The 25,468-nt window shown below is 42.0% G+C and overlaps 1 protein-coding gene and 1 long non-coding RNA gene across 7 annotated transcripts in view; one reads left to right on the top strand and one right to left on the bottom strand.

Annotated features, from left to right (window-relative positions):
• Positions 1 to 22,887, top strand: part of LOC139760678 (uncharacterized) — a 223,462-nt gene extending 200,575 nt beyond the window's left edge. For all 4 annotated transcript variants that reach the window (XM_071684207.1, XM_071684205.1, XM_071684204.1 and 1 more), the window contains 5 exons: positions 15,793 to 15,922; positions 16,796 to 16,942; positions 17,115 to 17,216; positions 17,390 to 17,543; positions 17,812 to 22,887. In XM_071684207.1, coding sequence (XP_071540308.1) covers positions 15,793 to 15,922; positions 16,796 to 16,942; positions 17,115 to 17,216; positions 17,390 to 17,543; positions 17,812 to 17,964 — 686 coding nt within the window. In that variant the 3' untranslated portion in view covers positions 17,965 to 22,887. The remainder of the gene's footprint in view (positions 1 to 15,792; positions 15,923 to 16,795; positions 16,943 to 17,114; positions 17,217 to 17,389; positions 17,544 to 17,811) is intronic.
• LOC139760679 (uncharacterized) overlaps positions 1 to 25,468 on the bottom strand; it is an 87,544-nt gene that overhangs the window by 15,674 nt on the left and 46,402 nt on the right. The gene's annotated exons all lie outside the window — the stretch shown is intronic.

The raw sequence follows: 25,468 nt of genomic DNA, 5'->3' as shown, positions 1-25,468 counted from the left end.
ATACGAAACTCGTTACTTCCGGGTCAGAGTTACAGTGTGATGATGTAATCTGTGTTGTGTACAATGAAGTCCTCTGGTGTATGGCATCCATTTTCTGTCTTTCTAACCCACACACTCTCTCTCTCCCTCCCCATCTTGGTACGTGGGTGGGAAGCAGGTAATCACCGCCCAGGAAGGTACACCACCGGTACTACCCACCTGGCTGTCAGCAGGCTTAATGACGGCCCCGCTGCAAGCCAGCACTTCATCGGCTTTTAGTTTCCCACCTTTGGCCCAGGTAGTTGTCTTTTCTCTTCGCCTCGCCTACACGTGAGCCGCTAACATTCATTTCAGAAACATGCAACAGCTCCATCTGACGCATAACAACACGTAACTCACACGACTCGTTCTTCATAACACTATATTTATCTGCAGTGAACGCTTCACGCTACTCGCCATAAGGTCGGTCTCTCTCTCTCTCTCTCTCTCTCTCTCTCTCTCTCTGAGATCATGACGTAATAACTTAATATAAAGTTTTACTAATTAGATACGTTTTGTGTGTGTGTGTGTGTGTGCTCGCCAGCGTGACTATGTACGTATCCGCGTATGTAAATGTTCTGTACGAGTGTTCTACCGTTATATGCGTATGTACATATGTGTGTGTGTGTGTGTGTGTGTGTGCAGGAATGGCCCCGGAGTGAAAGGAGGGGCCGGGGAGCTGTGTGTTGAGGCAGGGAGGTGGAGTGAGGTGTTGCCGTAGAACAGGTTTCACATAACATATCATCTCCCCAGCACCAACCACTTGGCTGGAACAAAGCACGGCTGGTCTCATTCCAGGAGATACCACTTCTCGCCCACACATCACAACACCTCGAAAATAAGTTAATTTCATCGCAGTATAACAACTTGACACGATTTTGAGGCTTTCGTAGATAGGAAAGTGAACAAATTGTTTAAAATTTCATAGGTGAAAAGGCGGATGCAAGTCGCTGCACCCTCACGTGACCATGAAAAATCATAGTTATGACGATGGCCATCACTTGGGCCCACGCATAGTTGTTGCTAAGGATTTAAAGTTATGCAACGCCGAAAAAAAAGCCAGCGTTGCCAAGGTTTTCGCTTGGGTCAGCAGACAGGGAGTAAGACCCTGTTGTTAAGTCATTAGTGATCATAAAAGGTAAAGGAAGCCAGCAGCAGCAGCTCGACCACAAGCCAGCCTGGTGGCGCAAGAAAGCTGGTGAAGAACACTCCTCCTTCATACGACAGTGGCGATTTCTCTTTCATGTAAGACAAGAATTAAATGATAAAAGTTATCCTTGCGGTCGTCTGGTCTTATTATCTTCCTTCCATGCTGAGCGGCTCACGGGTTCCGCCGATAATGATGACTTGCTGGGTTCAAAGGTCATCACGATCACTACAAAACGAACACGAGTGTTGATGCAGCCCAGGTCTACGGTGACTCAAGCCATGGTCAGGATGATGAAATGATTATTGATACGTCAGAAAAACATCAGAATAAAGAAACTGACTGTGAGCGAGAGGCTACGTACGTCTGGGACTTTCACTTCCGCTGCAGTAAACACGTTTTGACCAGGGTTTCAGAAACTCATGATCGTTGGAAGGTGAAAAGTAATTAATCAGGTAGGGGGAAGCAACAGCTGGTAGGTAACAGTCATTTACTTATGAAGGTTTAAGTCAATTAGTATCATATGTTGTATGAGAAAATGGTTGAGTGCGTGTGGGTATGTGTATTCATTTGTGTGTGTGTGAGCGAGAGTGAAAGTGTGATTGTAAGTGACTGTGAAAATATTTAGAAATACATTCATCAGAAACTCACAAACCTGTGAGTGTCTATCAATCACAGCTCAATTAAAAATTTACGTCTGTAGTGCCTGGAGACCATTGGTTCCAACAGATGCAACCACAACCTGACAACACAATTGCTGGAAAGCCACAACCTGACAACACAACTGCTGGAGAGCCACAGCGGCTGACGCCCACACAGTGAAAGTTAAGCAACACGAAACCCAGAGGAAGGCTGTCAGTGGAGGGCGACCTAACTATCCATACATGGTAATGGTTAATACATATCAATGAAATAATTAGATGACTCTGCGGAGTGAGAGAAAGATTCACGTGACTCTTGATTTTTCTTACTGTGCTGAAGACAACCAAAATATCGATCAAGACGTTTAATTATATCAGTATTGACAACTCCCAAGACCACTTTCTGCAAGGCTTCTGAAGGTACCTACACTCCACACAGGAGCAGGGAAGTATTGGACTGATCTGGAGGGTGAAGCTCCTCGAAAAGATTGTATTGGGTCCGTCCACTGATGGAGATACCGCCTCGCCGAAGATGACTTAGCTCTGGAGTGGGAACAACCTGCAGGAGAGAGAGAGAGAGAGAGAGAGAGAGAGAGAGAGAGAGAGAGAGAGAGAGAGAGAGAGAGAGAGAGAGAGAGAGATGCGTTAAGTTCGTTATATTCAAAGTCAGATGCAGACTTAGTAATGTGGCCGGCGTTAACCAACAGCTGTAGTGAAGGATAACGAAGTTCTGAAGATAGCAGAGTTTCATCATGCACCAGGAATGATCTATCTTTACGTAAAGCATGGATGATATCTTACGTGTTTTGTCAAGATAACAGCAAAAGAGAAAAAGACAAGATATGAGAACAAAACACATGAATACAACTTGCTTCGCCTTGAAGTGTGTGGCGTGACTCGTTTCACAAGAAATACCTGACCTACCGGCACAGTCATAACATAAACATTCTACCTGACCATCAGCATTGATTTCATCTGACACAGGATACATGGCATCTAACTGGGCTAGAGTTACATATAACTGGCCGGGCGTTACATATCACAGAGTATTTACGAGAAAGTAATAATTGCCCCTAGGAATGGTTTGTTCTGTGAGAAGCCCAGAGAGCAAGCCACCTGCAACAACTGCAGAATTAAAGAACAGTCTCAAGGTTACTGTTGTTGCTGCTGCCAGGGTACTTGTATCGCTGAGAGAAAGAAGAAATAGTGAATGGATTAAAGTTTACAATCTGAAAATTATGGAGGACACTATCTTACATATGACGTAGGGTACAAAGCTATCTTAACCAAGAGGTTGCAATTATCGTTTTGATATATTAACACTAAGTAAACAAAGACGAGGCACTTTTTGTCTTTTGATTTAGATTCAAATTTTGCTTGACGTGTGTTCCGTGCAAGGCCTCCTCGGTGATCGCAAGCGTATGGTCTAATGTCACTAACCCGATTCACAGGACTTGTGTACCTAAAAACTAAACTACCATAAAGTAGACTACAGAAAGTATAGTATCGAGTGTCTCGTCTAGGCCATATATAGACAAATACAAATTATGCTTAACATTTCCACAGTTGAATAACATACTGGAGTCTAAAGTCATCATACCAGTCAAAGGTAACAGAGGGCGAGGGTAATGTCCTGCTGGCTCGTACCCACAGTTTTTATAGTATGAACAACTTGATGGCGAGTGATTGTTGCTACTGCAGCTAAAGATCATTGTGGGTTGTCTCGCACCCAGACACTTTGAAAGGTTAGCGGCGGAGACGAGGGAAATGGGTGAAGGTCTCTCTCACCCGGGGTGTCTGGCAGGAGGGTCTGGTTTAGGTGAACACCAGGGCTCTCCTTCATGGCAAACCAGCCTCTCATCAGCCATCCCTCTCCTTTCACATCCTTATCAAGCATTTGTCTTCTACACATTTCTCTCTCCTATACCAAATACCCGAAGTATCGGAGTCCTTTCACCTGAGATACCTCTGGCTTTGTAAAATTTCTCCCTCATCAGAACACCTCATCCTTCACACCTTCCCATCAAACGCAAGACACGTCTCTCCCGTCATAAGGTATCCAAGTGCTTCACATCCTTATCAGCAGACACTCTCCTCATGTCAGAACCCTCTTCCCTCACGCTAGGCAACTTTTTCACTACATGCCCATTTCTTTTATGCCCAAGCAACCCTTTCCCGCCACAGCAGATGTCGCTTCCCTTTATCATGGACATTTCTCTTGCTAGAGAGCTCTTCCATCTCACACCATATATCTTTCTCACCAACCTCTCCTGTATACCTGCATACCAGACAGCTCTTCCTCTTGCAATACTTTCCGTTCCTTTTCATTCTATGAAACCATTCCATCATATATCATAACTCTCTCACTATAGACATTCTTACTGACATAATACCAACATCCTATTTTTAGTTGTCATTTATCTCCCCCGACGCCATCCTGTCCACAAGTGTCTCTCTTCTCACGCTAGACATTGCTCTTATTAGGAATCTTCTTTCACTTTTGCAGGTGTCAAGCGATATTTTGATCGCTGAAAAAACGTTCCACAATGTGACGGTACTGAGCGAAATTAGGTGCAGCATAACTGAGCATGCAACATGAACGCAGTACTCGGCAAGATACTGCGTCATATTATTGCTGTATGACCGTTGGCAACTCAAGGGTGGGCCGTTTTGATAACTGTACTTCACTGCACCAAGAAGCTTTGGAACTCTTAAACCTCTCATGTCTTTTCCAATAACTACGACCTGGCACTTTTTAATAAACAAGCTTTTCACTTCCTCCAAAACTATCATCATTATACAAAATGGCAGCACAGAATAGAAGGGAGAATAATCATGATGATGGCTATAACATAAAAGAGGTTGCCAACACCGGTTATGTGGTCCTCGCTACATTAACTATACATATCCTTTGTACATCTTATGATCAAAGATCCTACAACTAACACAAAAGGATAGCAGCCTCTGTTGTATACCCCATACGGTAAATGTACTTGTTCCTTAGCCATTTATTTACAAGTCAGAAACTTTGCTTGACACCGGATCCTCCTCTCATTCATACTAGGCATCCCTCTCCCCACGTACCAGACACATACACCCAACATCCGTCTCATCACGCGTACATCCTCCTCATTCCAGACAAGTTGAACTGACGCCTGTTTGCATTCATAGCCGACCTCCCTCTCCCAGTACATTCTTCTCTTCCTTTAGCAGCCGCACTTCAAGCATCTTTAGAGAGATTCGTCATATTGGATGGCCATGCCTCTCTCCTCCTTATAGCAGACACTATAAGAACAGCAACATCTCCCCCCGACCCATACCAACCAACGTCCTAGACCAGACAGCCTCCGTTCACCAGTTACCCCCAACATTACAGCCACGTTCTTGGTGTTACTCACCATCTGCCTGTATTTTGTCATTTCTTCTTCATCTATGCGAATGTTAGATGTCATGTTGCAAGTAAAAAATCGTTATCAACATTAGCATATCCCTTCTACTTCGCTATAGATTCATAAAGTGTACATAGGTAAGCTTTCTCGTCTTTTTTATCTCCAAATACGCGAGCGACGTTCATAAACCCTCATGTAAACGACTGTGAGGAAGCTTATGTAAGACAGTCAAGCAAAAACTGATCCACAACAACAGCGAAGTGTCCAGGACCGTGGCCGTGGAATGAGTGCGTTCGCGTTGCAGTTGACCACAGCCGCGCTCTCATAAGGCCAGTTGGAGGGTTAACCGCGCACTACAAGTTTGGCTGGGTTACGACCTGGGGTCACACTGAGCAGCAGCGTAACACAAAACTGATCAGACACATACGTATTTAGTGGCTCGTGTTTTATGGTGATCCAAGCCGCTCCGCCGTCGATATTGACCTTGAAATCATACATGAAACAGTAAATCTTGTAATTATCATCAGTGAAGGCTTTCGCGACTTCGTGTATGTTTTAGCACACTCAGGTAATACACAGGAACTAAGAGAATGCCGAAAATCTGTCCTGCTATTCTAGCATCCAAGTTTCTATTCAGGTACATTATGCAATCTTCTTTTTTTGGGAGAAATTCTTGTGTACCCACCGCAGCAAACCTTCCCTTCCAACACTCTGCCGCCCTCAAGAAGCGCCTTACGTAATGGGATGGGGGCCGAGGTGGTGGGGGTGCGAGGTTGAGGACCCCATCCCTTGAACGAGACACGAAAACGTAACCCACCCGACGCGTCGGGATGCAGGTATGGACCCAGCAGGCGGCCACTCTCAGACCAAGAGAGATAAAATGAAATGTTATCTCCAGTCATCCTCGCTAACGAGACACCCGTTCCTTGTTTACTACCGCTAAAGATTTGCATTTTTTCTATAGTTACTGAAGATTCCATCAACGTCCTGTTCAGTGTTGCTTGGCATCCTTATGACTGTAAATTATTACGACATCAGGCTTGCACAGGTGTGGGTACCTTCAATGCATTTCTGACGCTAACTTGTTTATAAGATCATAAGACAACGTTAAAACCACATCATATTTTTCCCCCATTTCATACTTATTCCTCGTACTTTTATCACGCATAATCAAGATTAAAAGTAGTAAAATAAAATCTGAGAATGCCACACATTTCACTATGGCACGAGCAGCAGAGCCGTCGTGCGTAAGGATAAAGAGGAACATTTCTATTAGACTCAGATATCGACACCAGCCACAAAAACAGGTCAGTCTATCGCGTGTTGCCCCCACCTCCATTCACTTCATGTCAGAGGAGCTCTTTCAACCCGGCAACCGAAACATCCTCACTTGTCTCCCAGAGTTATTCATCTTTTTGTCTGACTGTCTGGGCGGGCGGGCGGGCTGGCTGGCGGGCGGGATATCATCGTAAAAGAGATGACAGGGAATGTCTCCAGGTGTGTGGCGCTGATCATGACCGAAATTGTTTGCGAGACGGAAAGTGACTGGATTAAGTCAAAGTCCAGCCATCTTTCTTCACCCAGAAGGAAAGTCTTGTGTGTGAAAAATCTACCTGTTTTCCTCTCTCTCTCTCTCTCTCTCTCTCTCTCTCTCTCTCTCTCTCTCTCTCTCTCTCTCTCTCTCAGGCCCTAATCGATTTCATCTCAATTACGCTAGACTGAACCAGGTACCCATTTTATCGACCAAACCCCTAGGGAGAGATGAACAGCTAAGTTGACTATGGACCGACTGCCGCAACCAGTATTAGAACCTATGCGCTCGACCCTGGGCGGCCTGTGAATGCATCAAGGTCAGACACTAACCGCTTTACCACGGAAGTCCATACGTACTTTGCGCAGGTAAAGAATCCGTTACTTGTTATGTTCCAGTTTTATCTGTATTTCTGTCATATTTCTTCGAAAAATAGATTTGTTTTAAGATTAGGTTATCTGTTAAGATGAAGAAGCCTTTCATTAACACATGCACCCATTGTGAAAGACCAATAAGACCTCAAATCAATCCTTGAAATAACTACTTGTTTAATATCAATCATTATGCAAGAGTTATGATCAGCTGCATAAGATGCCCTGGATTTTCAAGGGACCAGATGAAGGTGCACAGCAGACCATCAGTCCCTCGTGTAGATTTGTGTTCAGTTGCTAAATATAAGCTGGAGAAAACATAAGTTTCTCCCAGTTTAACATCTTCACTGGTGAACATTTTTTTCCCTTATTCATAATTCGACCATTTCCACGTGATGCATCAAGCACCATCTTCTGCCGGAGTGAATTTTGCAGAGCTGGGGGCCCAGCCCCACGGGTTGGCTGAGCTGATCTGTATTGACTCGTGACCACCTCCTGCCTGCAGGCCGACGTGGATCATGTCCCACATCATTGTGACACCGGCCTGGCAGTCTCCTCTGCGTATGGAATCGTTGCATAAGTTTCTAATGACTAAACCTTTGTTAAACTTCATGATAGCCAGCGTCATGTTTCTCTCCACGCACAGCGTCGATCATTCAGACTGAGTTCCCAAGTGCAAGTTTCCGAAACCAAATCTCACAGTTTCTGTGCAAGTCCAGTTAAGGTTCAGGGAAAGAAACTACTATACACTTATCAACAGAGATGCGTAGCGCTGGCGTGTGGTGTGAATGAAGAATGCCCCTAAGGCAGTTTCTCCATGCATCGCTATGTGGTGACGACGATACAGCCGACACTGGTGGTCATGGTGACGGGTGGAAACGTCATGCACTCGAACAATACGTACTGGTTGTCATTGTGTTGGGTTGTGACGAAATAGAGTTATGTTGTTGTATTATTCCTGTTGTTCAGATATTCACACCTTGTGCATTTTACTCCAGCCATAGATGATACTGACCGACACTTAGAAATACGTTAACACATCGCAGCTCCCTGATCTGGTGAGGTACCTCCGCCATTATGACTGTACCATTATTAACGTGTTTGTTACAGGCGTCTGAACCTGTGTCAGTGCGAGGTTCCTCCCGCGGCGGAGGCCAGTGCCATACACAACTAGGAAACGTGCGGTATGATCCGTCGGGGGAGAAAACCGCGCGATAAAGCGTGAGTCGTGAGTCGCAGCGGCGATGAACCGTGAAGGCTAAAATAACAATGGCCAGGAACCGTTACGCGCGGGAGGAGTCCCACATTGGCGCGGGTACAGCCAAGGTTCTGCTGTTGCTGGGACGGGAGGAGGTATGTTGGCTGCCCGGGAGGCATAGAGTGATGGCCATTCTTTGAAATGTGGTCATTCTCGAAGGCCAGAATGATTGATTTTTGTCCTTCGTTCCATGAATGCCTCAGGAGGCTGAGGAGGGTGTAAAATGATTAAGCTACATTGATTATCAAAAAAATAATTTTTTGTGCACTTGGTATATTTCTAGTTTTGCAACTATATGCCAAGCTCTAGTTAAAAGAGGAAATACCCTTGGTTCTGGTGTGTACGAGAACGGTTTAGTGTAGGATGAAATACAAGATGTTATACTTTCATTCCAGACACAATCGGTTATCAGTTTAGTTCACCGTCCCTTGTATACTGTTTCAGTAAACTCATAATTCTCAGTTACGTACACAGAAAATATCAATTACCAAAATGCCATGAAGTCACTGATGAATGTATGACATGAAGCTTTCGGTGTGAAAGCCCCTCTCTCGTCAGCACTAGAAGCTTCCGCATTCAAGGTCAGGTCATTTGAATCATCACTTCTCAGTTTCCTGTCAGATATATATATATATATATATATATATATATATATATATATATATATATATATATATATATATATATTATATATATATATATATCCTTCCAGGTATTACTTACAATTACAGAAAATTGTTTGCTTCTTTCATTCACATATTTTCTCTTCAGATGACAGATCTGTCATAGTTAAGAGAGGGTGAGAGACGGTTGTCAGGTCAGTATTATCCTTGCCTGGTACACACACAGTGGCGGCTACCACGGGCTATGAAGCAGGGTGAACCCACACGAGTCTCAGACGGTGACAGAGTTCCTTGACTTTTGGGGATCACAGCCACGCACACACACAGGTCCTCAAGGCTACACCGCAGCGGACGTTCACCACCTCACTCACTCTCACACACACACACACACACACACACACAAAAAAAAAAAAAAAAAAAAAAAAAAAAAGAGAATGAACAAATAACCGTAGTGAGGCCTGATCACTGTGGGACAATCGCAAAGTGACACTAAACCATACTTTTCTCACTATTATGACACACACCGATCTCGTTCCCAAACAATAGAATCGTCAGCTGCTGGCAACCTAAAACACATTAAAGTGTATCTTTGGCTAAGCGTAAACCTAGTAAGAGATGAGCTGAAAAGTGGGTTAGATCATGAATAGTTAGATCATGAATAGTTAGATCATCGAGTGACTGTAGAATGAACACAGACGGTAAGCCAAGCGTTTAGCACGGAGAGAACTGACCCTCTGGTAGGCCCAGCTCACCCGTAATACCTTTCCACATCTCTGTTGTATTAGCGTGGCCCTCCCTGACGGTGTCTGGAGACCATACACATGTTTACCTTTCTTCTGTATCACATTGTGTTCTGTGTGTCTTGTTGCGAAAAAAACAACTGAATGAAAACCAAGACAAAACTGTTTATATGCTTTAATTCTATTTCGTTTAAGTGTAAAATTCTAAATCAAGACATAACTAGTTGCATTTTCCAAGAATTCCCCAGGGCACATCCATGTTGGAGAGAAACCTGAACTCGTTTTATTACCCTGCTATGAATTCACACGAAAGGTTGCCAAGGAGGAAAAGGGATGCTGAACATGCACATTTTTTCTAAGCTGTCTGGGACCTGCCTGTACCAGGTGCATTCCTCTGGGTTCACAATGAAATGGCTTTAACATTTCGATGAACAAATTCATGGTACAGCAGCGTTTGTATTGTAAAGAAAAAAAAAAGTCTTAGACTTTCCCTCGTCTTTATCACTTCGCACGCATCACGTCTTCGCAACTCCCATTTTCTTCGATGCTTTGTTGTTTTCTTAGTAAGTTCGTTGTGTTGGCATCACATTCCCAGCTCGCCAGGTCGGGGTGGTCACAACACATGCGGCTCAAATTCCTCTCTCCATTCAAACTACGTACCTGTCTCCTCTGTCAACAGTGCTGCTTCATGTCACACGAATGGGTTGTCCACTTTATCTATTGTTTTGGGGGTCTGAAGTGTCTCATAACATTGCCTTTTCTGTGGATCTTTTTTCTTTTTTTGAATATATCTGAGGATGTCATCCTCCGTCCCAGTTCTCGAGGAAGAGATAACCGTTGTATTAAGTTCAGCCAAATGAATGTGTGACTATAATGATACTGATATACTTAGCAGGTTCCAAGCTGGATAATTTGATGTACCATAACGAGAGCTGACCACAACATTTATACACATATGTTTCGTAGTTCTTAGTCATTACAAACTCTGAAGGTGAACCATGATAGTCCCTTCACTGCCCAGGCTGACCTTCACCGTGGATCCGTCAAGAATGACAGCTTAGACCCGTGGAATCCTCCTAGGATTATGATCGGTTACAACTGCTCTCCTCACATTCAACTGGCCACCCGCGCGCTCTCACTCGAAGGCCAGTTTTGCACGTAGACCCTAAAAAAGAATCCTCACGTACGCACCATCAGGAGGAGCGAGTCTACTCGAGTTCAGACTCGGCTCAGGCTTCAAAGTGGCTACTATCTGTCTGCCTCGTAATAACGGCAGCTGGTTTGTCTTGACTGCTTAACTCTGCTGCTGACCTCCTCCTATTAGCGCCCACTTTGAGGTCTGCGATGAAAGTGATAGATACTCTACTTGTGAAAGCTATAGCACTGGCTGCAATCTTGATATTCATTCCCAGCAAATATATGCTAATGTATTGATCTTTCGATCTGCTACGTTGATGTCAGGCCAAGAGCACTGATAGGTTAGTCCTGTGAAGTACCCTGAGCAACGTGAATTTAGGCGCTTTTTGTCCACACAAGTTTACGCTGATTTCGGCGATGCCAAACGGGACCTGCGAGTGAGAACTGGTGTCAACATGGTCGACTCTGGTCGCCTTGGGACTTGGTTTCGAGTTACATTGATTAATGGTTAATGTCAAGGACTCGGGATGGGAAATGTAAGACTTGAGAAAAAAAATAATTCAGGTATTGTCTACATTAATCTCCCCTCACATAGTGACCTCGTCCTTAATTGGGTGTCCAGCCCTCCGCCTGAAGCAATAGTTCAGAGTTCGATGACCTGCTTCCATCGTGTGGCAGTTCAGAGTTCAATGACCTCGTTTTCTCATGAAGGAGTTTCCTACTTAGTACCGAGTATTACCTTTAGTTAATATCCTGCTTAATAGATTTTCTTTAGATATACAATAATGTTGTGGAAGACAAATGATTCACATAATTGATGTTAACAATAATGATCGACGGTTTATCATTTACAGGACTCTAGAGGAAGGAGGTTGTAGGAACAGTGTTCTGTATACAGACACCTGGGTGACAGTCTGTTGGCAATGTTGACAGTGGTTGCCTCAATGTCTGCTTGAATTATCACAAAATCTAGATGAGGAAACTGGTCTTGATTAGGGGCATTAATCTTCCAAAAGCATTTGTGTGATACAGGAATAACGACGTATCAAACGTGTATTATAGAAGTACGTGTGTACTGGACGAAGGTCCTTAGTCTAATAGCTTTATGATGTTGCATTACCCGCAGTAATAATGTTTATCAGTCAGTAAATAGTTTCACTCAAGTGACTGGAATAAACTTTACATTTATCATCTCTCTTCTAATCCTGAAACTGTTTGAAAGCAACCCATTTGCAAGACGTCAGGAACGAGATTAGTTCTGTATATCACTCCTGTCAACAGAGTGTTGTTGATACAGTCTGGCCTCATTATCTCCCACTGTGTGAGAGTTTCCATCAATAAAAACTGAAATTTCTTTATCAGTGAATTATGTTTTCAATTTTTTTCTTCATTTCACTGGGTTTCAAATACATTAACAAATTATGTTTTCTGTGAACCGTGTGTCGCCTAACGTAGGGATTCCACTGTAGTATATGACTTTACTCAAGCGCCCTGGGTTGCTCGTTCCTTACTGACTGACACTCACCAGTTCTGCTGTTAGTTAACTACATCAATTCGCTCAGCTTCAGTGCCAATCTGAAGTACTGCAAGTGTATAGACCGTCACTTTCATGTACCTTACAATGTTCAATATTGTGGCCAAACTGAATGTGATATTCAATATGCTCTCGACTGAGACCGCCTGCTCATTGAAGGAAGATTGGCACAACATAAATACATTTGCAAATATGGCTACATTGTATTAGCGAAAATGTGTTGATGAACCAGAAAGATACTGCAGGCTGTAAGACGAAGCTCCACTGGAATTATTGTAACATTTAGATTCTTGTTGGTTCAGTAATTTTCGTGTCTCAAGTCTCATAATGACCAGGATTCTGTGATCATGGAAAAAAAATATTCGTTTGGTTTCTTTAGAATTTCTGTAGTGCAATAGACCAGGTTTTAAGAATCCTCCAGTGGTTACCCAAATTGCCGTAGGCTCTTATTCCTAAACATGAGAGAAAGAAACAATGACAATGCAAGGGAGAGGCGTCCTGCTGGTCACACTCTGACCCCAGAATGATGAGGTACACTCTCCCAGGCTAGACCTCCTGGGAAAACACACATTCAAAGAGAGTAACCACATTGTAATTTTCCTTCTTTTGTAAGATCAGACCAACAGCCAAAGGGAAAAAAAAATCTGATTAAGATAGTATCAGGAGAGTCCCAGATTACAGGATCACGTCATTGCCCAATTACTGAAGAATAGTATGACTAACTCTCTCTCTCTCGAGGCTGACTATAGTCTCACATTAGAGCTGGCAACAGAACCTGACGTAGATGATACAGACAGTGAACAGAACCTCTTCATGGGCACTCGACAATAAGTGTTCCTCTAACCCAATGCTACCAAGTCACTGGACTGGAATTCTGCATGCTGAGGAGCTCGTGTTGCTGAAAAACTCCAGATGGGTTTTTGTATGAAGACTGAGTAACGCCCCTCGGGAGCTTAAACCTGGCTGCCTGGCGAGTGAAGGCTCGGCCGCTATTGTTCAACCCAGGAAATACCAACCGGAGAATTTCCTGGAGAAACCTTTCTATCATCCGTAGATTACCAACCATCCACATAATGGAAATAGAATCATGCACACATCAGTCTCAATATATATATATATATATATATATATATATATATATATATATATATACATATATATATATATATATATATATATATATATATATATATATATCAGCCTCTGGCAGTTATGAATGATACAACATGAATTTCTACTCAAACATAGACTAATGTATCCTTTACAAAAATGTTCATACTTTTCTGAAATATTATCTAAAAGTACCAACGTTGGGAGAAGTGCAAGGTGACCAGGAGGACATTCGTAATCTCCTAAAACTGTAGCTAACATGGCTCGCTGGGTCACCTCCGGCAGGTTGTCAGGCACCCCTGCACATTACCAATGTTTGCTGCCTTGCGTCCGATTAAGTTTGAATACGACTACCGTCACCTGATATCGGCTATTTTGTTCTGCTTTTTGATTTTCTTGGTGTAGTGAAATTTGGATGTGGGGTGGAGGTTGAGTGAGGTGGGCGTGACAGTGAAGTGAAGACGGAGAGGGAGGTGCACGAAGCGGAAGTGTGGTACAACGTTATCTGAGCCGCGTCCTACCATTAACGTCGGTCCGTATGTCCACCAAACCGTATGTCCACCAGCCCGTATGTCCATCAGTCTGTTCGTGTTCTTCACGTACTGTCGTGTTCTTATCCTGTCCTTCATATTTGTACATATATCGTTTGCGACTCCACTTGCACGACACGATTTGGACGATGTGTTGTGGTCTGGTGAAAGCACTCCTCCGTGCGTCTGCAACTTGTCGTGTCCGTGGCTCACTCCTCCCAGGTGTCTATACTCAAGGTTAAATTCGCTGGCCTTTTTCTTTTATCCCAGACCTTATGCCTGCCGTCGCCAGAGTATCGTCTGTGTAGGCGTTATTTCTAGATTCAAAGCACTGTAAAAAGTGTAATTCATTCGTAATCAAATATGTTAAGAAACTAGTACAACAGTTGTCCTTTATCTTGAAAATAACGAAGGCTTTAAAATCCGCATACAGTATATCGTGACTCATTAGTCTACTGGATCAAGGTATCAGTTACACGTCAATATGACCGCCTTTATCCAGCGATGGTGATGCAGTTCCAATGTGTTACGAGAGGAGTCGATCGCGTTCCTTGTTATTGCCTTTTGAGTACTAGATCGCTGACCTGAGCCTCACACTCCAGCGCACGAGTTCACCAGGTATCGTTCGTGTATACATATCACAGGATTTTCTGCTTAACCTTTTAGCTTTTACCATATTGTGTAAATGAGGTGAAATTTGCGGGCTTATAGCGATACAAGCGAGATGATCAGTCAGTGGTTCAAACTCCACAGTTTAAACTACATTCCCGTCAAAGTGATACATGTTGCAAGTGAATCATTGTCTTGACTTTTATAGAAATCTATATTACAGGAAGGAGGTCGCGATAAAGACACAGTATTATCAACACATGACCAATGTAGCAACTGAGTGTGTGTGTGTGTGTGTGTGTGTGTGTGTTCCAGCGGTGGAGAACAGAGTTGCTGTTTGTTGTGTTCTTCCTGTTATTTGCTCTAGTGATGGTAATATTGGAACGACAGAAATCATATATAGATGTTGACTCGGTTTTTCCTGACTCACTCAGCTGTGTGTTCACGTTGCCCCAGAGAGGCCAACTGGCGTTTCACTCGAGAAGAAAAGTACAAGATTCATTGATGTTTTACATTTGATTCATTGCAGAACTTGTACATTTCTCCGACGTGTTCAGTAAACAAGTACACCACATGGTGGGCTGACCCTCGTGATGTGAGCAGACTTGGTTCATCTGTTGTGTCAACCTCGCTCTGGGTTCAATCCTTCCTGCTGATCACAAACTGCCCACCGCTGACCATACATAACCTTAACATCATTCAACTCTTTCAACATAACCAATGTCTGATTATATGTTACCGACGCCATCACTCTGAGACAAAATCTGATGATACGAAATAATCACATATGATATAGAGAACTAACGCTGCAGAGTTAACGAAACCGCGAAAGAAACGCCCCGGTAAATTATACCAGACACACTGTCATCGCTGAGAAGGCCAGTGGGTGAGCAGGAAGCACACAGGATATCACAGTGTACCTGACACAAACAATAATGAAAATATCCTTAGATTATCCCGGTGTGGTCTCATAATAGCTTACCTTGCATGTACTTGTTAAGTTACTATAGCGCTCGATAACACGTATTCTCTACATTCCAGTCTTCCTATGACTTTATCCTTACTCGTGTGTGTGTGTGTGTGTGTGTGTGTGTGTGTGTGTGTGGTTATTACCCTACGTCAGCCTCTCTCACCATCCTCCCTCCCTCCCTCAGGAGCCACGGCGCTGATCCTGGTGGGCATCTGTACGGTCATCCTCGTCTTCATCTGTCTCATCCTCTTCGTCCAGAAGATTCGTCGTGATAAGATAGATCGCAAAGTTGCCCAAGATGCAGACGTTCTTAAGTACGTTTGTTCATTATATTTGTCCATAACGCAAGTTCATCTTTCTTACTTTGACGGTAAATTGACGACTTATTTAGACCGACAGTGAACTAATGAATTACTTAGAACGACAGTAAACTAACGATTTACTTACACTGACAGTAAAGTGAGGAATTACTCGGACTTACAGTAAACTGATGACTTACGTAGCCCAGCAGTAAACTGATGACTTAGACTGACAGTAAAGTGACGACTCACTGAGACTGATACATACATATGATCACGGAACATACGTACTTTATCACACAAATGACTTATCTAATGACCAGCACAATAAATTGGTAGTTATTTCTTTCTAATAAATGTTCGATGGTCTACTGGGAAGGATGACAAAAATGAACCGATATAAAAATGTACATATTATTGTTTATCTTTACTATAAGGAGAGGGAGTTCTACTGTTCCTGCATGACCGCATTTCTTTCTGCATCTTAACATCAATCTTCTTTTCCTTTCCAGTCGGCTGACTTCCAGTCAGTCAAGGGAAATTCTTTCCAACCTTTGTGGAGATTTTTCTTCTGTCTTTTCTTATCCTGTATTGTGTTGAAGGTCAGAGTTGATTGCTGTTTTTTTCAGTGACTTTGTTATGGAGTAACATGAGACCGGTTATGTATGGCTTCACCGCATTCAGACAGTGGTGCCTTCAGTCAGTGTTTTACCTTCTTGTTAGTCATCATTTTCCTGTCTTCACTGACTATATTTGTTGGTGATACCCGACTTCGGTTCAGGGGAATCTCCGTATCGCCTTTTTCAAAGACAGCCACAACGACAGTGTGTGTGTGTGTGTGTGTGTGTGTATCACCATCTGTGCTGTTAATGACCATTTGTTCTGCAGACCTCAGCCAACTGAGGAGGCTACGAACTCTACCCTCCATCCAAACCCTCTGTCCCTCCTCCCTCCGGCTCTCCTGCACGCCCTGGCCAATCTCACAATCTCAGCCGTCAACAGGACAGATGAACACCTCCATCCCTCCTTCCTCACGTAAGATTACCTTTTGTTGATCGAATGGTAATCATGATAATAAGCAATGTTAAATAACTTTAACTTTAAAGTAAGTCAATTTCTAAAATTACTGGATATATCTAGTACAAAAAATATCTTTATACATGATTTATGGGACAAATAAGATTCTAAATCATGACTCCATCAACAGCATGGAGCCACTCCAGTCTAGCAACAGTCTAGGTCGTCTGTGGTTCTCAGTCTACTATGACTACGTTCAAGCCACCCTGGTGCTTCGTATTCTACATGCTAGGTAAGAGAGAGACGAGTCTTTGCAATGCTTCTCTATATCAAGTTATCGGAGTTTCAAATTTGTCAGAGATTTTATAAACTAGACATAACCTTAAACTTGTTCGAATGCCGGAAACCAAGACAAAGATGTCCCACAGTAGTGACAGTCAGGTTCAGGACCGATTTTTTCCCCAGATACACGAAAGGCAGAGGTTCGTGCACGAAACCTGGGGAGGTGTGGATAGAGTCGTGTGTTATGACACCTATGAATATCATCAAGGCTTCCACCACGACAGACAAGCGTAGAGCGAGCTCAGCGCCTGTCTTCAACCAAACCTTCAAGTTCAAGGTATGTTGTCATCAGTAGACACTAAAGAATCCACCATCAAAATGTCCTGCCTCATGAAAACGAGAACTTAAAAAAAAAGAGAATAATGTTCATGCTTAGCTAAGGCTTTCTGTATACAAGATGAAATTAGAAAAAGATCTAAACACAACCTCACTCAATCTTTTCCTATGTATCTGTGGTACCATGACCGTAATGAGTATTATAAGAATTACTCAAAAGTCTACAAAAATAGCGTTGTTTCTTTATCATGTTCTAATGTTTACTTCAGGTTGCTGACGAAGAGGTGACGCAGTTCCTTCTGCGGATGACCATGTACGACAGACATCCACAGAACGGAGAGAAAGCCGTGGGTTCCGTCATTGTTCCTCTTAGCACTGTTGACCTCTGTTCTAACAACACTATATCCAGAGATATCCAGTAACGTGTCAGAAACCTCCAGGACGGTTTAACATGTACAAAAGTTGTTGACACAGAAAAGTAACTGGAATCCAGGTTACGTCAGTGTGGAAGACGATCCGTCGGAAGGGGCAGTAATGAGTGTGATCGTCCTGTTGTGAACACCGATAGAAGGTAATTCATTCTGCATCGCCAGACCCACACATCATGGACCGAACCTACAAATAAGCTCGGTCCCCACCATCGCATGGCCTGGTGTGTGGTGTCAGAGGTCGACACATCAACCTCGCCGATGGTGGAGGAGACACGCCTGGCAGACAGACTCCCCACCGATGATTCTCGTGTCCAGTGAAAAAGAAAAGTTAGGTTCACAAAACCAGAAGAAACTTCTTGATATTTTACCATGTGTGACGTTGTGATACCTTTCGCAGGTACTTGGAATAAAGAGTAAGAGACTTCTTTCGACCTGTTATGTCTTCCATGTCTTTTCTCGCAGTAACAGGCTAACTGAACACTTTGTCAGCGTCGCTATAGATATATTCAAAGGAAAACTAACAACGGTGAGCTCCCTGGTCCCTTGATACAATACAAGTTCGGTAAAAGAATAATCGTCCCAGTGTTAAGCTTGTGCGATACAGTTTGGATTACCAACCCTCGATTTACCTTCCCTGGCACGGAATGTCGTCCCGGTACGGTGTGTCGTCCCGGTACGGTGTGTCGTCCCGGTACGGTGTGTCGTCCCGGTACGGTGTGTAATCGCAAAAGGTTTACTTCTGGCATTGTCACAAAGACGTCAGTCTTTCTACATATACATAAAGAATTAATAAGAAAATTAATTTGCCAGTTTACACATAAATACCAACATTCATATACATATTCATACCAGATGTACATATTCATACCCGACGCACATATAAATATTCATACATTACAAACACATACACAAGTACACGTTCATTTACGCCTATGCACGCACCTATACACGCTGCATGCATAAATGTAAACAAACGCACTACAGGTACAAACGTGGGCGTGCCAACACGGGCATGTACGTAAATTAACGAGAGAACGTGCACGTATAAAGATAAATATGTACGTACGTACTTGTACAAACGCATACACATGTGCAAACTTACATGCAAGGATATTCATATAAACATGACCACTCTTACTTGAACATGTGCAAACGTAATGCATATTTGTGCACACGAACATATCCAGTAAACATGCAAATATTAGTTTTGTATATATATATACAAAAACGTGATGTCATTATGATAGAAAATATAGCCCACAATAGAGAAATATAAGAATTTATCTGGGAATTCTTTATATCTGGGTCCAAACATCATGACGTACTGACGCTTTCACAAAAAAGGAAGAAAGATGATGATGATGATGATGATGATGCAACAAAAAATTGAGAACATTGAGAAGGTCAGGTCAGGTCAGACCACATGACGCATTATATAGGACGGAGTAAAGCGTCCACGTGAGACTACCATCAGTAATGGGTCATGTGGCCATTGCCCTAGAGAGAGAGAGGGGTATGTGCCAGGTGGACACACAGGGAGTTAGCTTCAGGGTTTCACCAGCCAGCCACAACAGATCAAGATTGGTGTTGTCTCAAGTTATTCTAAAAAACCTAATAATTTAGGATACCCAAATATTTCAAGAACAAAACATTAGATCTGGCCAAATCCATTAATCATAATGTTAACATTCCCATTCATCAATAACTAAGAAAACAAAAAAGTTGATCAATGTGAATCCATATGTTCTTTACTGTAAGATCTTACAGATATAACAATAATATTGAGCTACCTCAGCAACATAGGTAAACAGTGCTGAAGTAATTAAGATTTCCTGTCAGCCAGCGGTCATAAGACACATACAAGCACGGTGCCCACTGGTCGTAGCTACGGCATTAATGTCATCGAGAAAAGTAAAACTATTTCTACACAGCCATAACAACATTGGCTACTTCTGATCACCTTCGTAGCGAAGACAAACATACGAGAGAGAAGTGTCTCAATCTCAAGTCAAATTGTTCCTACTAGAGAGAATGTGGCAACCTCAGTTCAGTGTTTGTACACCGACTGATCATCTCTTCCGAGGACGCCCCATTGTTTTGGTTGTGAGATAATCATCTCAGTCGTGGACCTCACTCAACCCACACGATGGTCATCTGACCTGATCACACTTCCTCAAGCTTCTTCAGCGGCGTTAAATCTTGTCAGTTTGCTGGAGAGGATCCTAGTACTTCAATCGAAATGCAAACGACTCCCAGATATATTCCATTATTTCTCTAGCTTGGGATATATATATATATATATATATATATATATATATATATATATATATATATATATATATATATATATATATATATATATACACACACGTAATCGTTCTTTTGAGGGTGAATACGTAAATACCCACAGTGATTTTCTATTTTCTTATGTATACCCAAGATGAAGGATGAAACTGATTTAAATCTTATATGTTATTAGTCGCTGTGATTATTTCAATGGCTTCACCTGACCAGGTCTAGTGAAACCCTCAGCACAGCTACCTTTATCATGCGTGGATACGTCTTTCATGGCAGTATTAGTCTGGGTAAAGTTCCTTTTTCGAAATAGTGAAAGTTTCTCACGATTCCCCACCACTTCCGTGTACATACCAGTTTCGTTATACTTATCTTCATTGTGTGATAAACCGAGGCTTTTCCATAGTATCATAAACGATTCCTGAACCAAGATTAATTCTCTGGTTACATCAATAGTAATTAGCCTCTCGAACTTTGCGATCTCCCCACAGCCTTTAGTTCTACGTAGTACAATATCATAATTTTTATTTCTTTTATTACCCGGAATTTATGGTAGGTAGTTTCAGCTCGAGTAATGTGAGGTAAGACGAGACCTCTGCTTTACCGAGTATTTCCCACAAGTTGGTAAAGTCTTCTACTTATCTTGCGCTGGAACGCTTCCCTCCCGCTATCAAAACCTCTTCAGATTTTCAATATATTTATTTAGGTTAATCAGTTATCATAGGGTAAAAACGCTGAAGTATCTTGTCTCATTAGATACATTCTATGTATTAGTCAGTATTCAAGATCATGGAGCTGTTAACTGGATTGTATCACTTCTTTTCAAACTCACTTCGTCTTTTGATTCATTCATGAATCCACGATTCGTAAGTGGTCTATGTAAAGTGTAAGTTCAGCGTTACCTAGTGTACATGTTAACTTGTTCCGATCGTATATTGTGATCAATCTGCTCTGTTGTCTCATTTCCTGGTATTGTTTCCCTGTTGTTTTTAATCTCGTTTAAAACAACCTGTCAGAATACACCGAAATGTTGCGCATTTTCCTCTGCTTGTGTGAATATATTAGCAGTTAGAAATATTTTCCATTGAGCGAATGGATGATAAAACACATATGGAATATACGCACGTAATACGCACTTAGTTTTATGTATCGTATTTTGTGAATATAGTACGCACGACACATGATAGATTATATGTATAGAGTTTCGCAAAACATAGTTTCATGTCTATACAATGTATTCACATGACCATACAATTCATACAACTGAAGTAAAATGAGATACATCAGAAACATGAGAAAGATGCCAGACAACTGATGTATTTCATACAATTACAGTCGGTGGAGCCTACCTTACCCTGCATCAGCACCGCACACATCCCTGCCCCCTCACTATGATGTCCGTCCACTGCTACACACACACACACACACACACACGCACACACCACACACACACACACACACCACACACACGTCATACGTAACTCCCTGACCGACGCAGATCTTGAACAATCTTTTGAAAACAAAAACCAACTTGACCACAACACAAGAAATTACAATGACGAACTGTGCCTCCTGACATGTCCCCACCCCACCCTCCTCTCCTTCCCAGCAGTGGTTGAAAACTGAAATACATACACATATACATGAAGACATATGTACATGGTGATATACATATATACATGGAGCCAAACTATGGAACTTTGTTAATTCCTACAAAAGAATGCGGTTAACACATCATATATTCTAGATATCAGTTGATGATATGTATAAAGTTAGTAGTGAAAAAGTAAGTATGTATAGCGAAGACAACGTAAGTATGTATAATCAAGTAATGAATCAATTATGTATGTCATTCCTGTATTAGTAGGATTAGCTGGCTCTCCAAGGGCACAATTCACATGTAATTACTAGCACAATCTGTATCGTCTGTGATCACTAATACAGGTAATTACCGTCTACCAATCAGTCTGTTGTTGGAGCTAGGAAACGTGTGTTGTGTATCTATATCACTGATAATCACGTGTGTTGGATGATGTATAACGTATGCGAGTGATCACTGTGTACATGTTCTTAGCATCATTTAAGCATTTTTTCAGTCAATTTGCATTACTGGTTTAAGAAGAAAGTGATGCGAGTCTTCGACAGTATTTCAATAGCATTTAAATGATATCCAGTTGTATTATCTTCCCCTGTAAAGTGTTCTGAGCTTGGTATCTCATAAAACACATACAATATATGTATATTGAACATGCATATACACAATATCTATATATATATATATATATATATATATATATATATATATATATATATATATATATATATATATATATATGTGTATGTATGTATATATATTATTTCTCTATCGTTGAATTATATCAATTTAATCAGAGAGTTATAGGTATGTCGTCATCATTTATCATGACAAATGTCTTCATGTGTTTCATGATGAATATCAAAGATCAATGACTTGTGGATGATAAGTTGTATTAAGATGAGGTCGAAGACGGTGACGTGAAGCCTTGCTTGTCTGTGAGATGCCTTCGTGCATGTCCTTTTATTTATTACTGTTTGTAGATAACGTGTGTCTGTAGCGTGTGTGAATTACAGCCTTTGCACCTCCAACACTTGTTTCTCTGTCCTTGTGCTACTGGAGAAAAGGAAAGCAATGGAAAGCAATACGATGGTTTGAAGAGAAAGTTAAGATTCATAATTGTCTGGCAAAGGAAAGCCTCAGCAAGTCTCAGTATAACATGAAGGAGAGGTAGTGACGGTGACACACTGGCACAGCAAGACCCACTCATACAACGGCCTCGGCCGCACTCGCTGGCTAGAGTGTTAAATACGAAGACAACTAAGCTTAAAATGAAATCTTGTGATCCTGAATTAACACTGCTGTTGATATCTAAAATACCAGTAAACAAAAAGAATGACATTCAGTTTCTTAATTTTTTCGAATCAAAAACATGCGTCTGTCTTGCTAACTACCCCGAGGTACGAGGGATTCATGATGACCATCACTTGAGTCATCTTTTATAATTCTCAGGACTTGTGGTCAGTGCTGTGCTGCAGAGGGATAGGTCTCCCTGTACTTCTGTACCTCTAAATATACAGTAACTACTCCCTCCCAGTCTGCACCTCACTAGTTAACAATAGTTCAATGATAAGAACAAAAATTATCAAGTAGTTAGTGATGCGGAATCTATTATAAGACTAATGTAACAAAGACAATCAATATCGACCAATAGCCGAGTTAAGAGACGTCAGGTAAGTTATAAGAGGAGGAAAACAATCACGAGGATCAAGTATCAAGAATTAAAGGATTGGAATAATTCTGTATCATCGGAATCTAACGTGATGTTTCATCGGAATCTAACGTGATGTTTCCCACTTCTGCCATACAGCAGCAGCGGCCGCCCTGACATTCACCAGCGTCTAACCTGCACATCATAAACACCTTATGTGAAATGTTTGACCATCTGCTACCTGGACGTTGCCTTGCTGTTGTATCAACGCTGACCGTCTGTTTCCTGGACCATCCGCCACCCACTCTGATGAATCTGGCTCCACTACTGACCATGTGTTCACCATATAATGTTTATATCCCCATTTATGTTGAATATATCCTACTACTTCTACTCCATCTCTAGTCTTGGATGGAGAGAAGACTTCTAACGTATCATCCATTCTCCATCTTTATAGATTAGGAGTGTAGGTATCTATGATCAGATAACTTTCTCATAGAACATCAAGTCCGCTGTCTCGTATGTTTCCACTGTACTCACAATCACAAACTAAAATTGTATATTACTGGATACGTCCGGAGATTCATACTAACCTAATCCCTGACGTATGGGAGTTGAAATACAGTGTTGCACAGATATCAATCAAACAAAAAAGTAAAGTGGATTATAAAACGATCATATTACCAGCCATGTTATGAATAATGTTCATTATAATGACAAAAATGACTTACCAATCGGACGATGCTGGTCTGAAAAGCAATAGGAAATAGAAATACAAAATACTAGTAAACATTTTTCCCAGGAACTAAGATCGTTAAGCAACACTGGGAACATACAGTAAGATCGGCTTCCTGAACACTGGACGCAGATGGTACATCACAGACCGGAATATGAACGAATGATCCAGTGCCATTTAAGTTCTTGGCTGTGAAGCAACGTTAATAACACCGCAAAAAAATGACTAGATCAATAAAAAGATTTCATGAAGCTACCGCAGGAAGTATACACATTAATGAAAATGATTCGTAACAAAAAGCACTGACGAAAAGGAAGTCAAGAACGAGGAAACAACAGGTGCTACTGATCCTTTCACCAGTGGCCAGAGAGAGTGATAAGACCAGTCAAGCAGAGCTGGACAACAGGTGCTGCACCATCTCACGCTTTCAAAATCATCTTGAAAGCTTCCCTGAGGCTCCACACTAGACTCTCCAACCAAAATCTTTATATAGTTCAGGAATGACTGTAAACAGACAAAGTTGGATTGTGAGGTCATCTGGCCACATAATCCTTGAGGGGCGACATCTTATCAAGCCGCAGCATCCTCTCTGCAAGACGACCCTACAGTACACGTAGGGAAAGGTTTCAAAAATAAATAATGGATGAAATTAGCAGAAAACGAACATCAGGTTGGTAATTGAGGCTTGTAAACGAACGAAGAGGTAGAGTCATGTGCCCATGACAGTTTTACATCCTTCTCAGTGTGGATAAAAACCTTGAATAATGTCCAGTAGCAAAAAGGTGTTATGATATTGTACTGGCCGTGGACGAGAGAAATTCTGTAAGAGGCAATCCCAGCCACTCCCGTATATACCAGTGTCCATCAGGTGCTTGGGATGAAAATGTCATTGTCAGAGCACAAGAGCAATTACATCCTACGTCAAGGTAGGCTTCTGACGGCGCACTATCGCTGCTCCTCCTTTAATGGTCATCAGTTCCAGATTATCCAGTGGAAAAAGTTTTGCTTTCTGTCGTGTTCCTGTGAGAAGGAGGTCAGTAATATTGTGTGGTATTCACTCCAGGAGCCTAGCCCACATGTGTAGGTGAACCAGACATAGAAAGTATTTGAAAAGACAAGCAACACAGGCCAGAGGGTGCAGCCTGACATCTCCTGTACGTCATATAGAAATGAAGGCAAACAATTGCACCAGAATATTGATAACGTTTTCCCTAGATAA

This window comes from Panulirus ornatus, chromosome 37, assembly GCF_036320965.1.
Source record: "Panulirus ornatus isolate Po-2019 chromosome 37, ASM3632096v1, whole genome shotgun sequence".
Lineage (NCBI taxonomy): Eukaryota > Metazoa > Arthropoda > Malacostraca > Decapoda > Palinuridae > Panulirus > Panulirus ornatus.
Note: the sequence above shows the minus strand (reverse complement) of the source record. Positions and strands in the feature narration are given on the sequence as shown.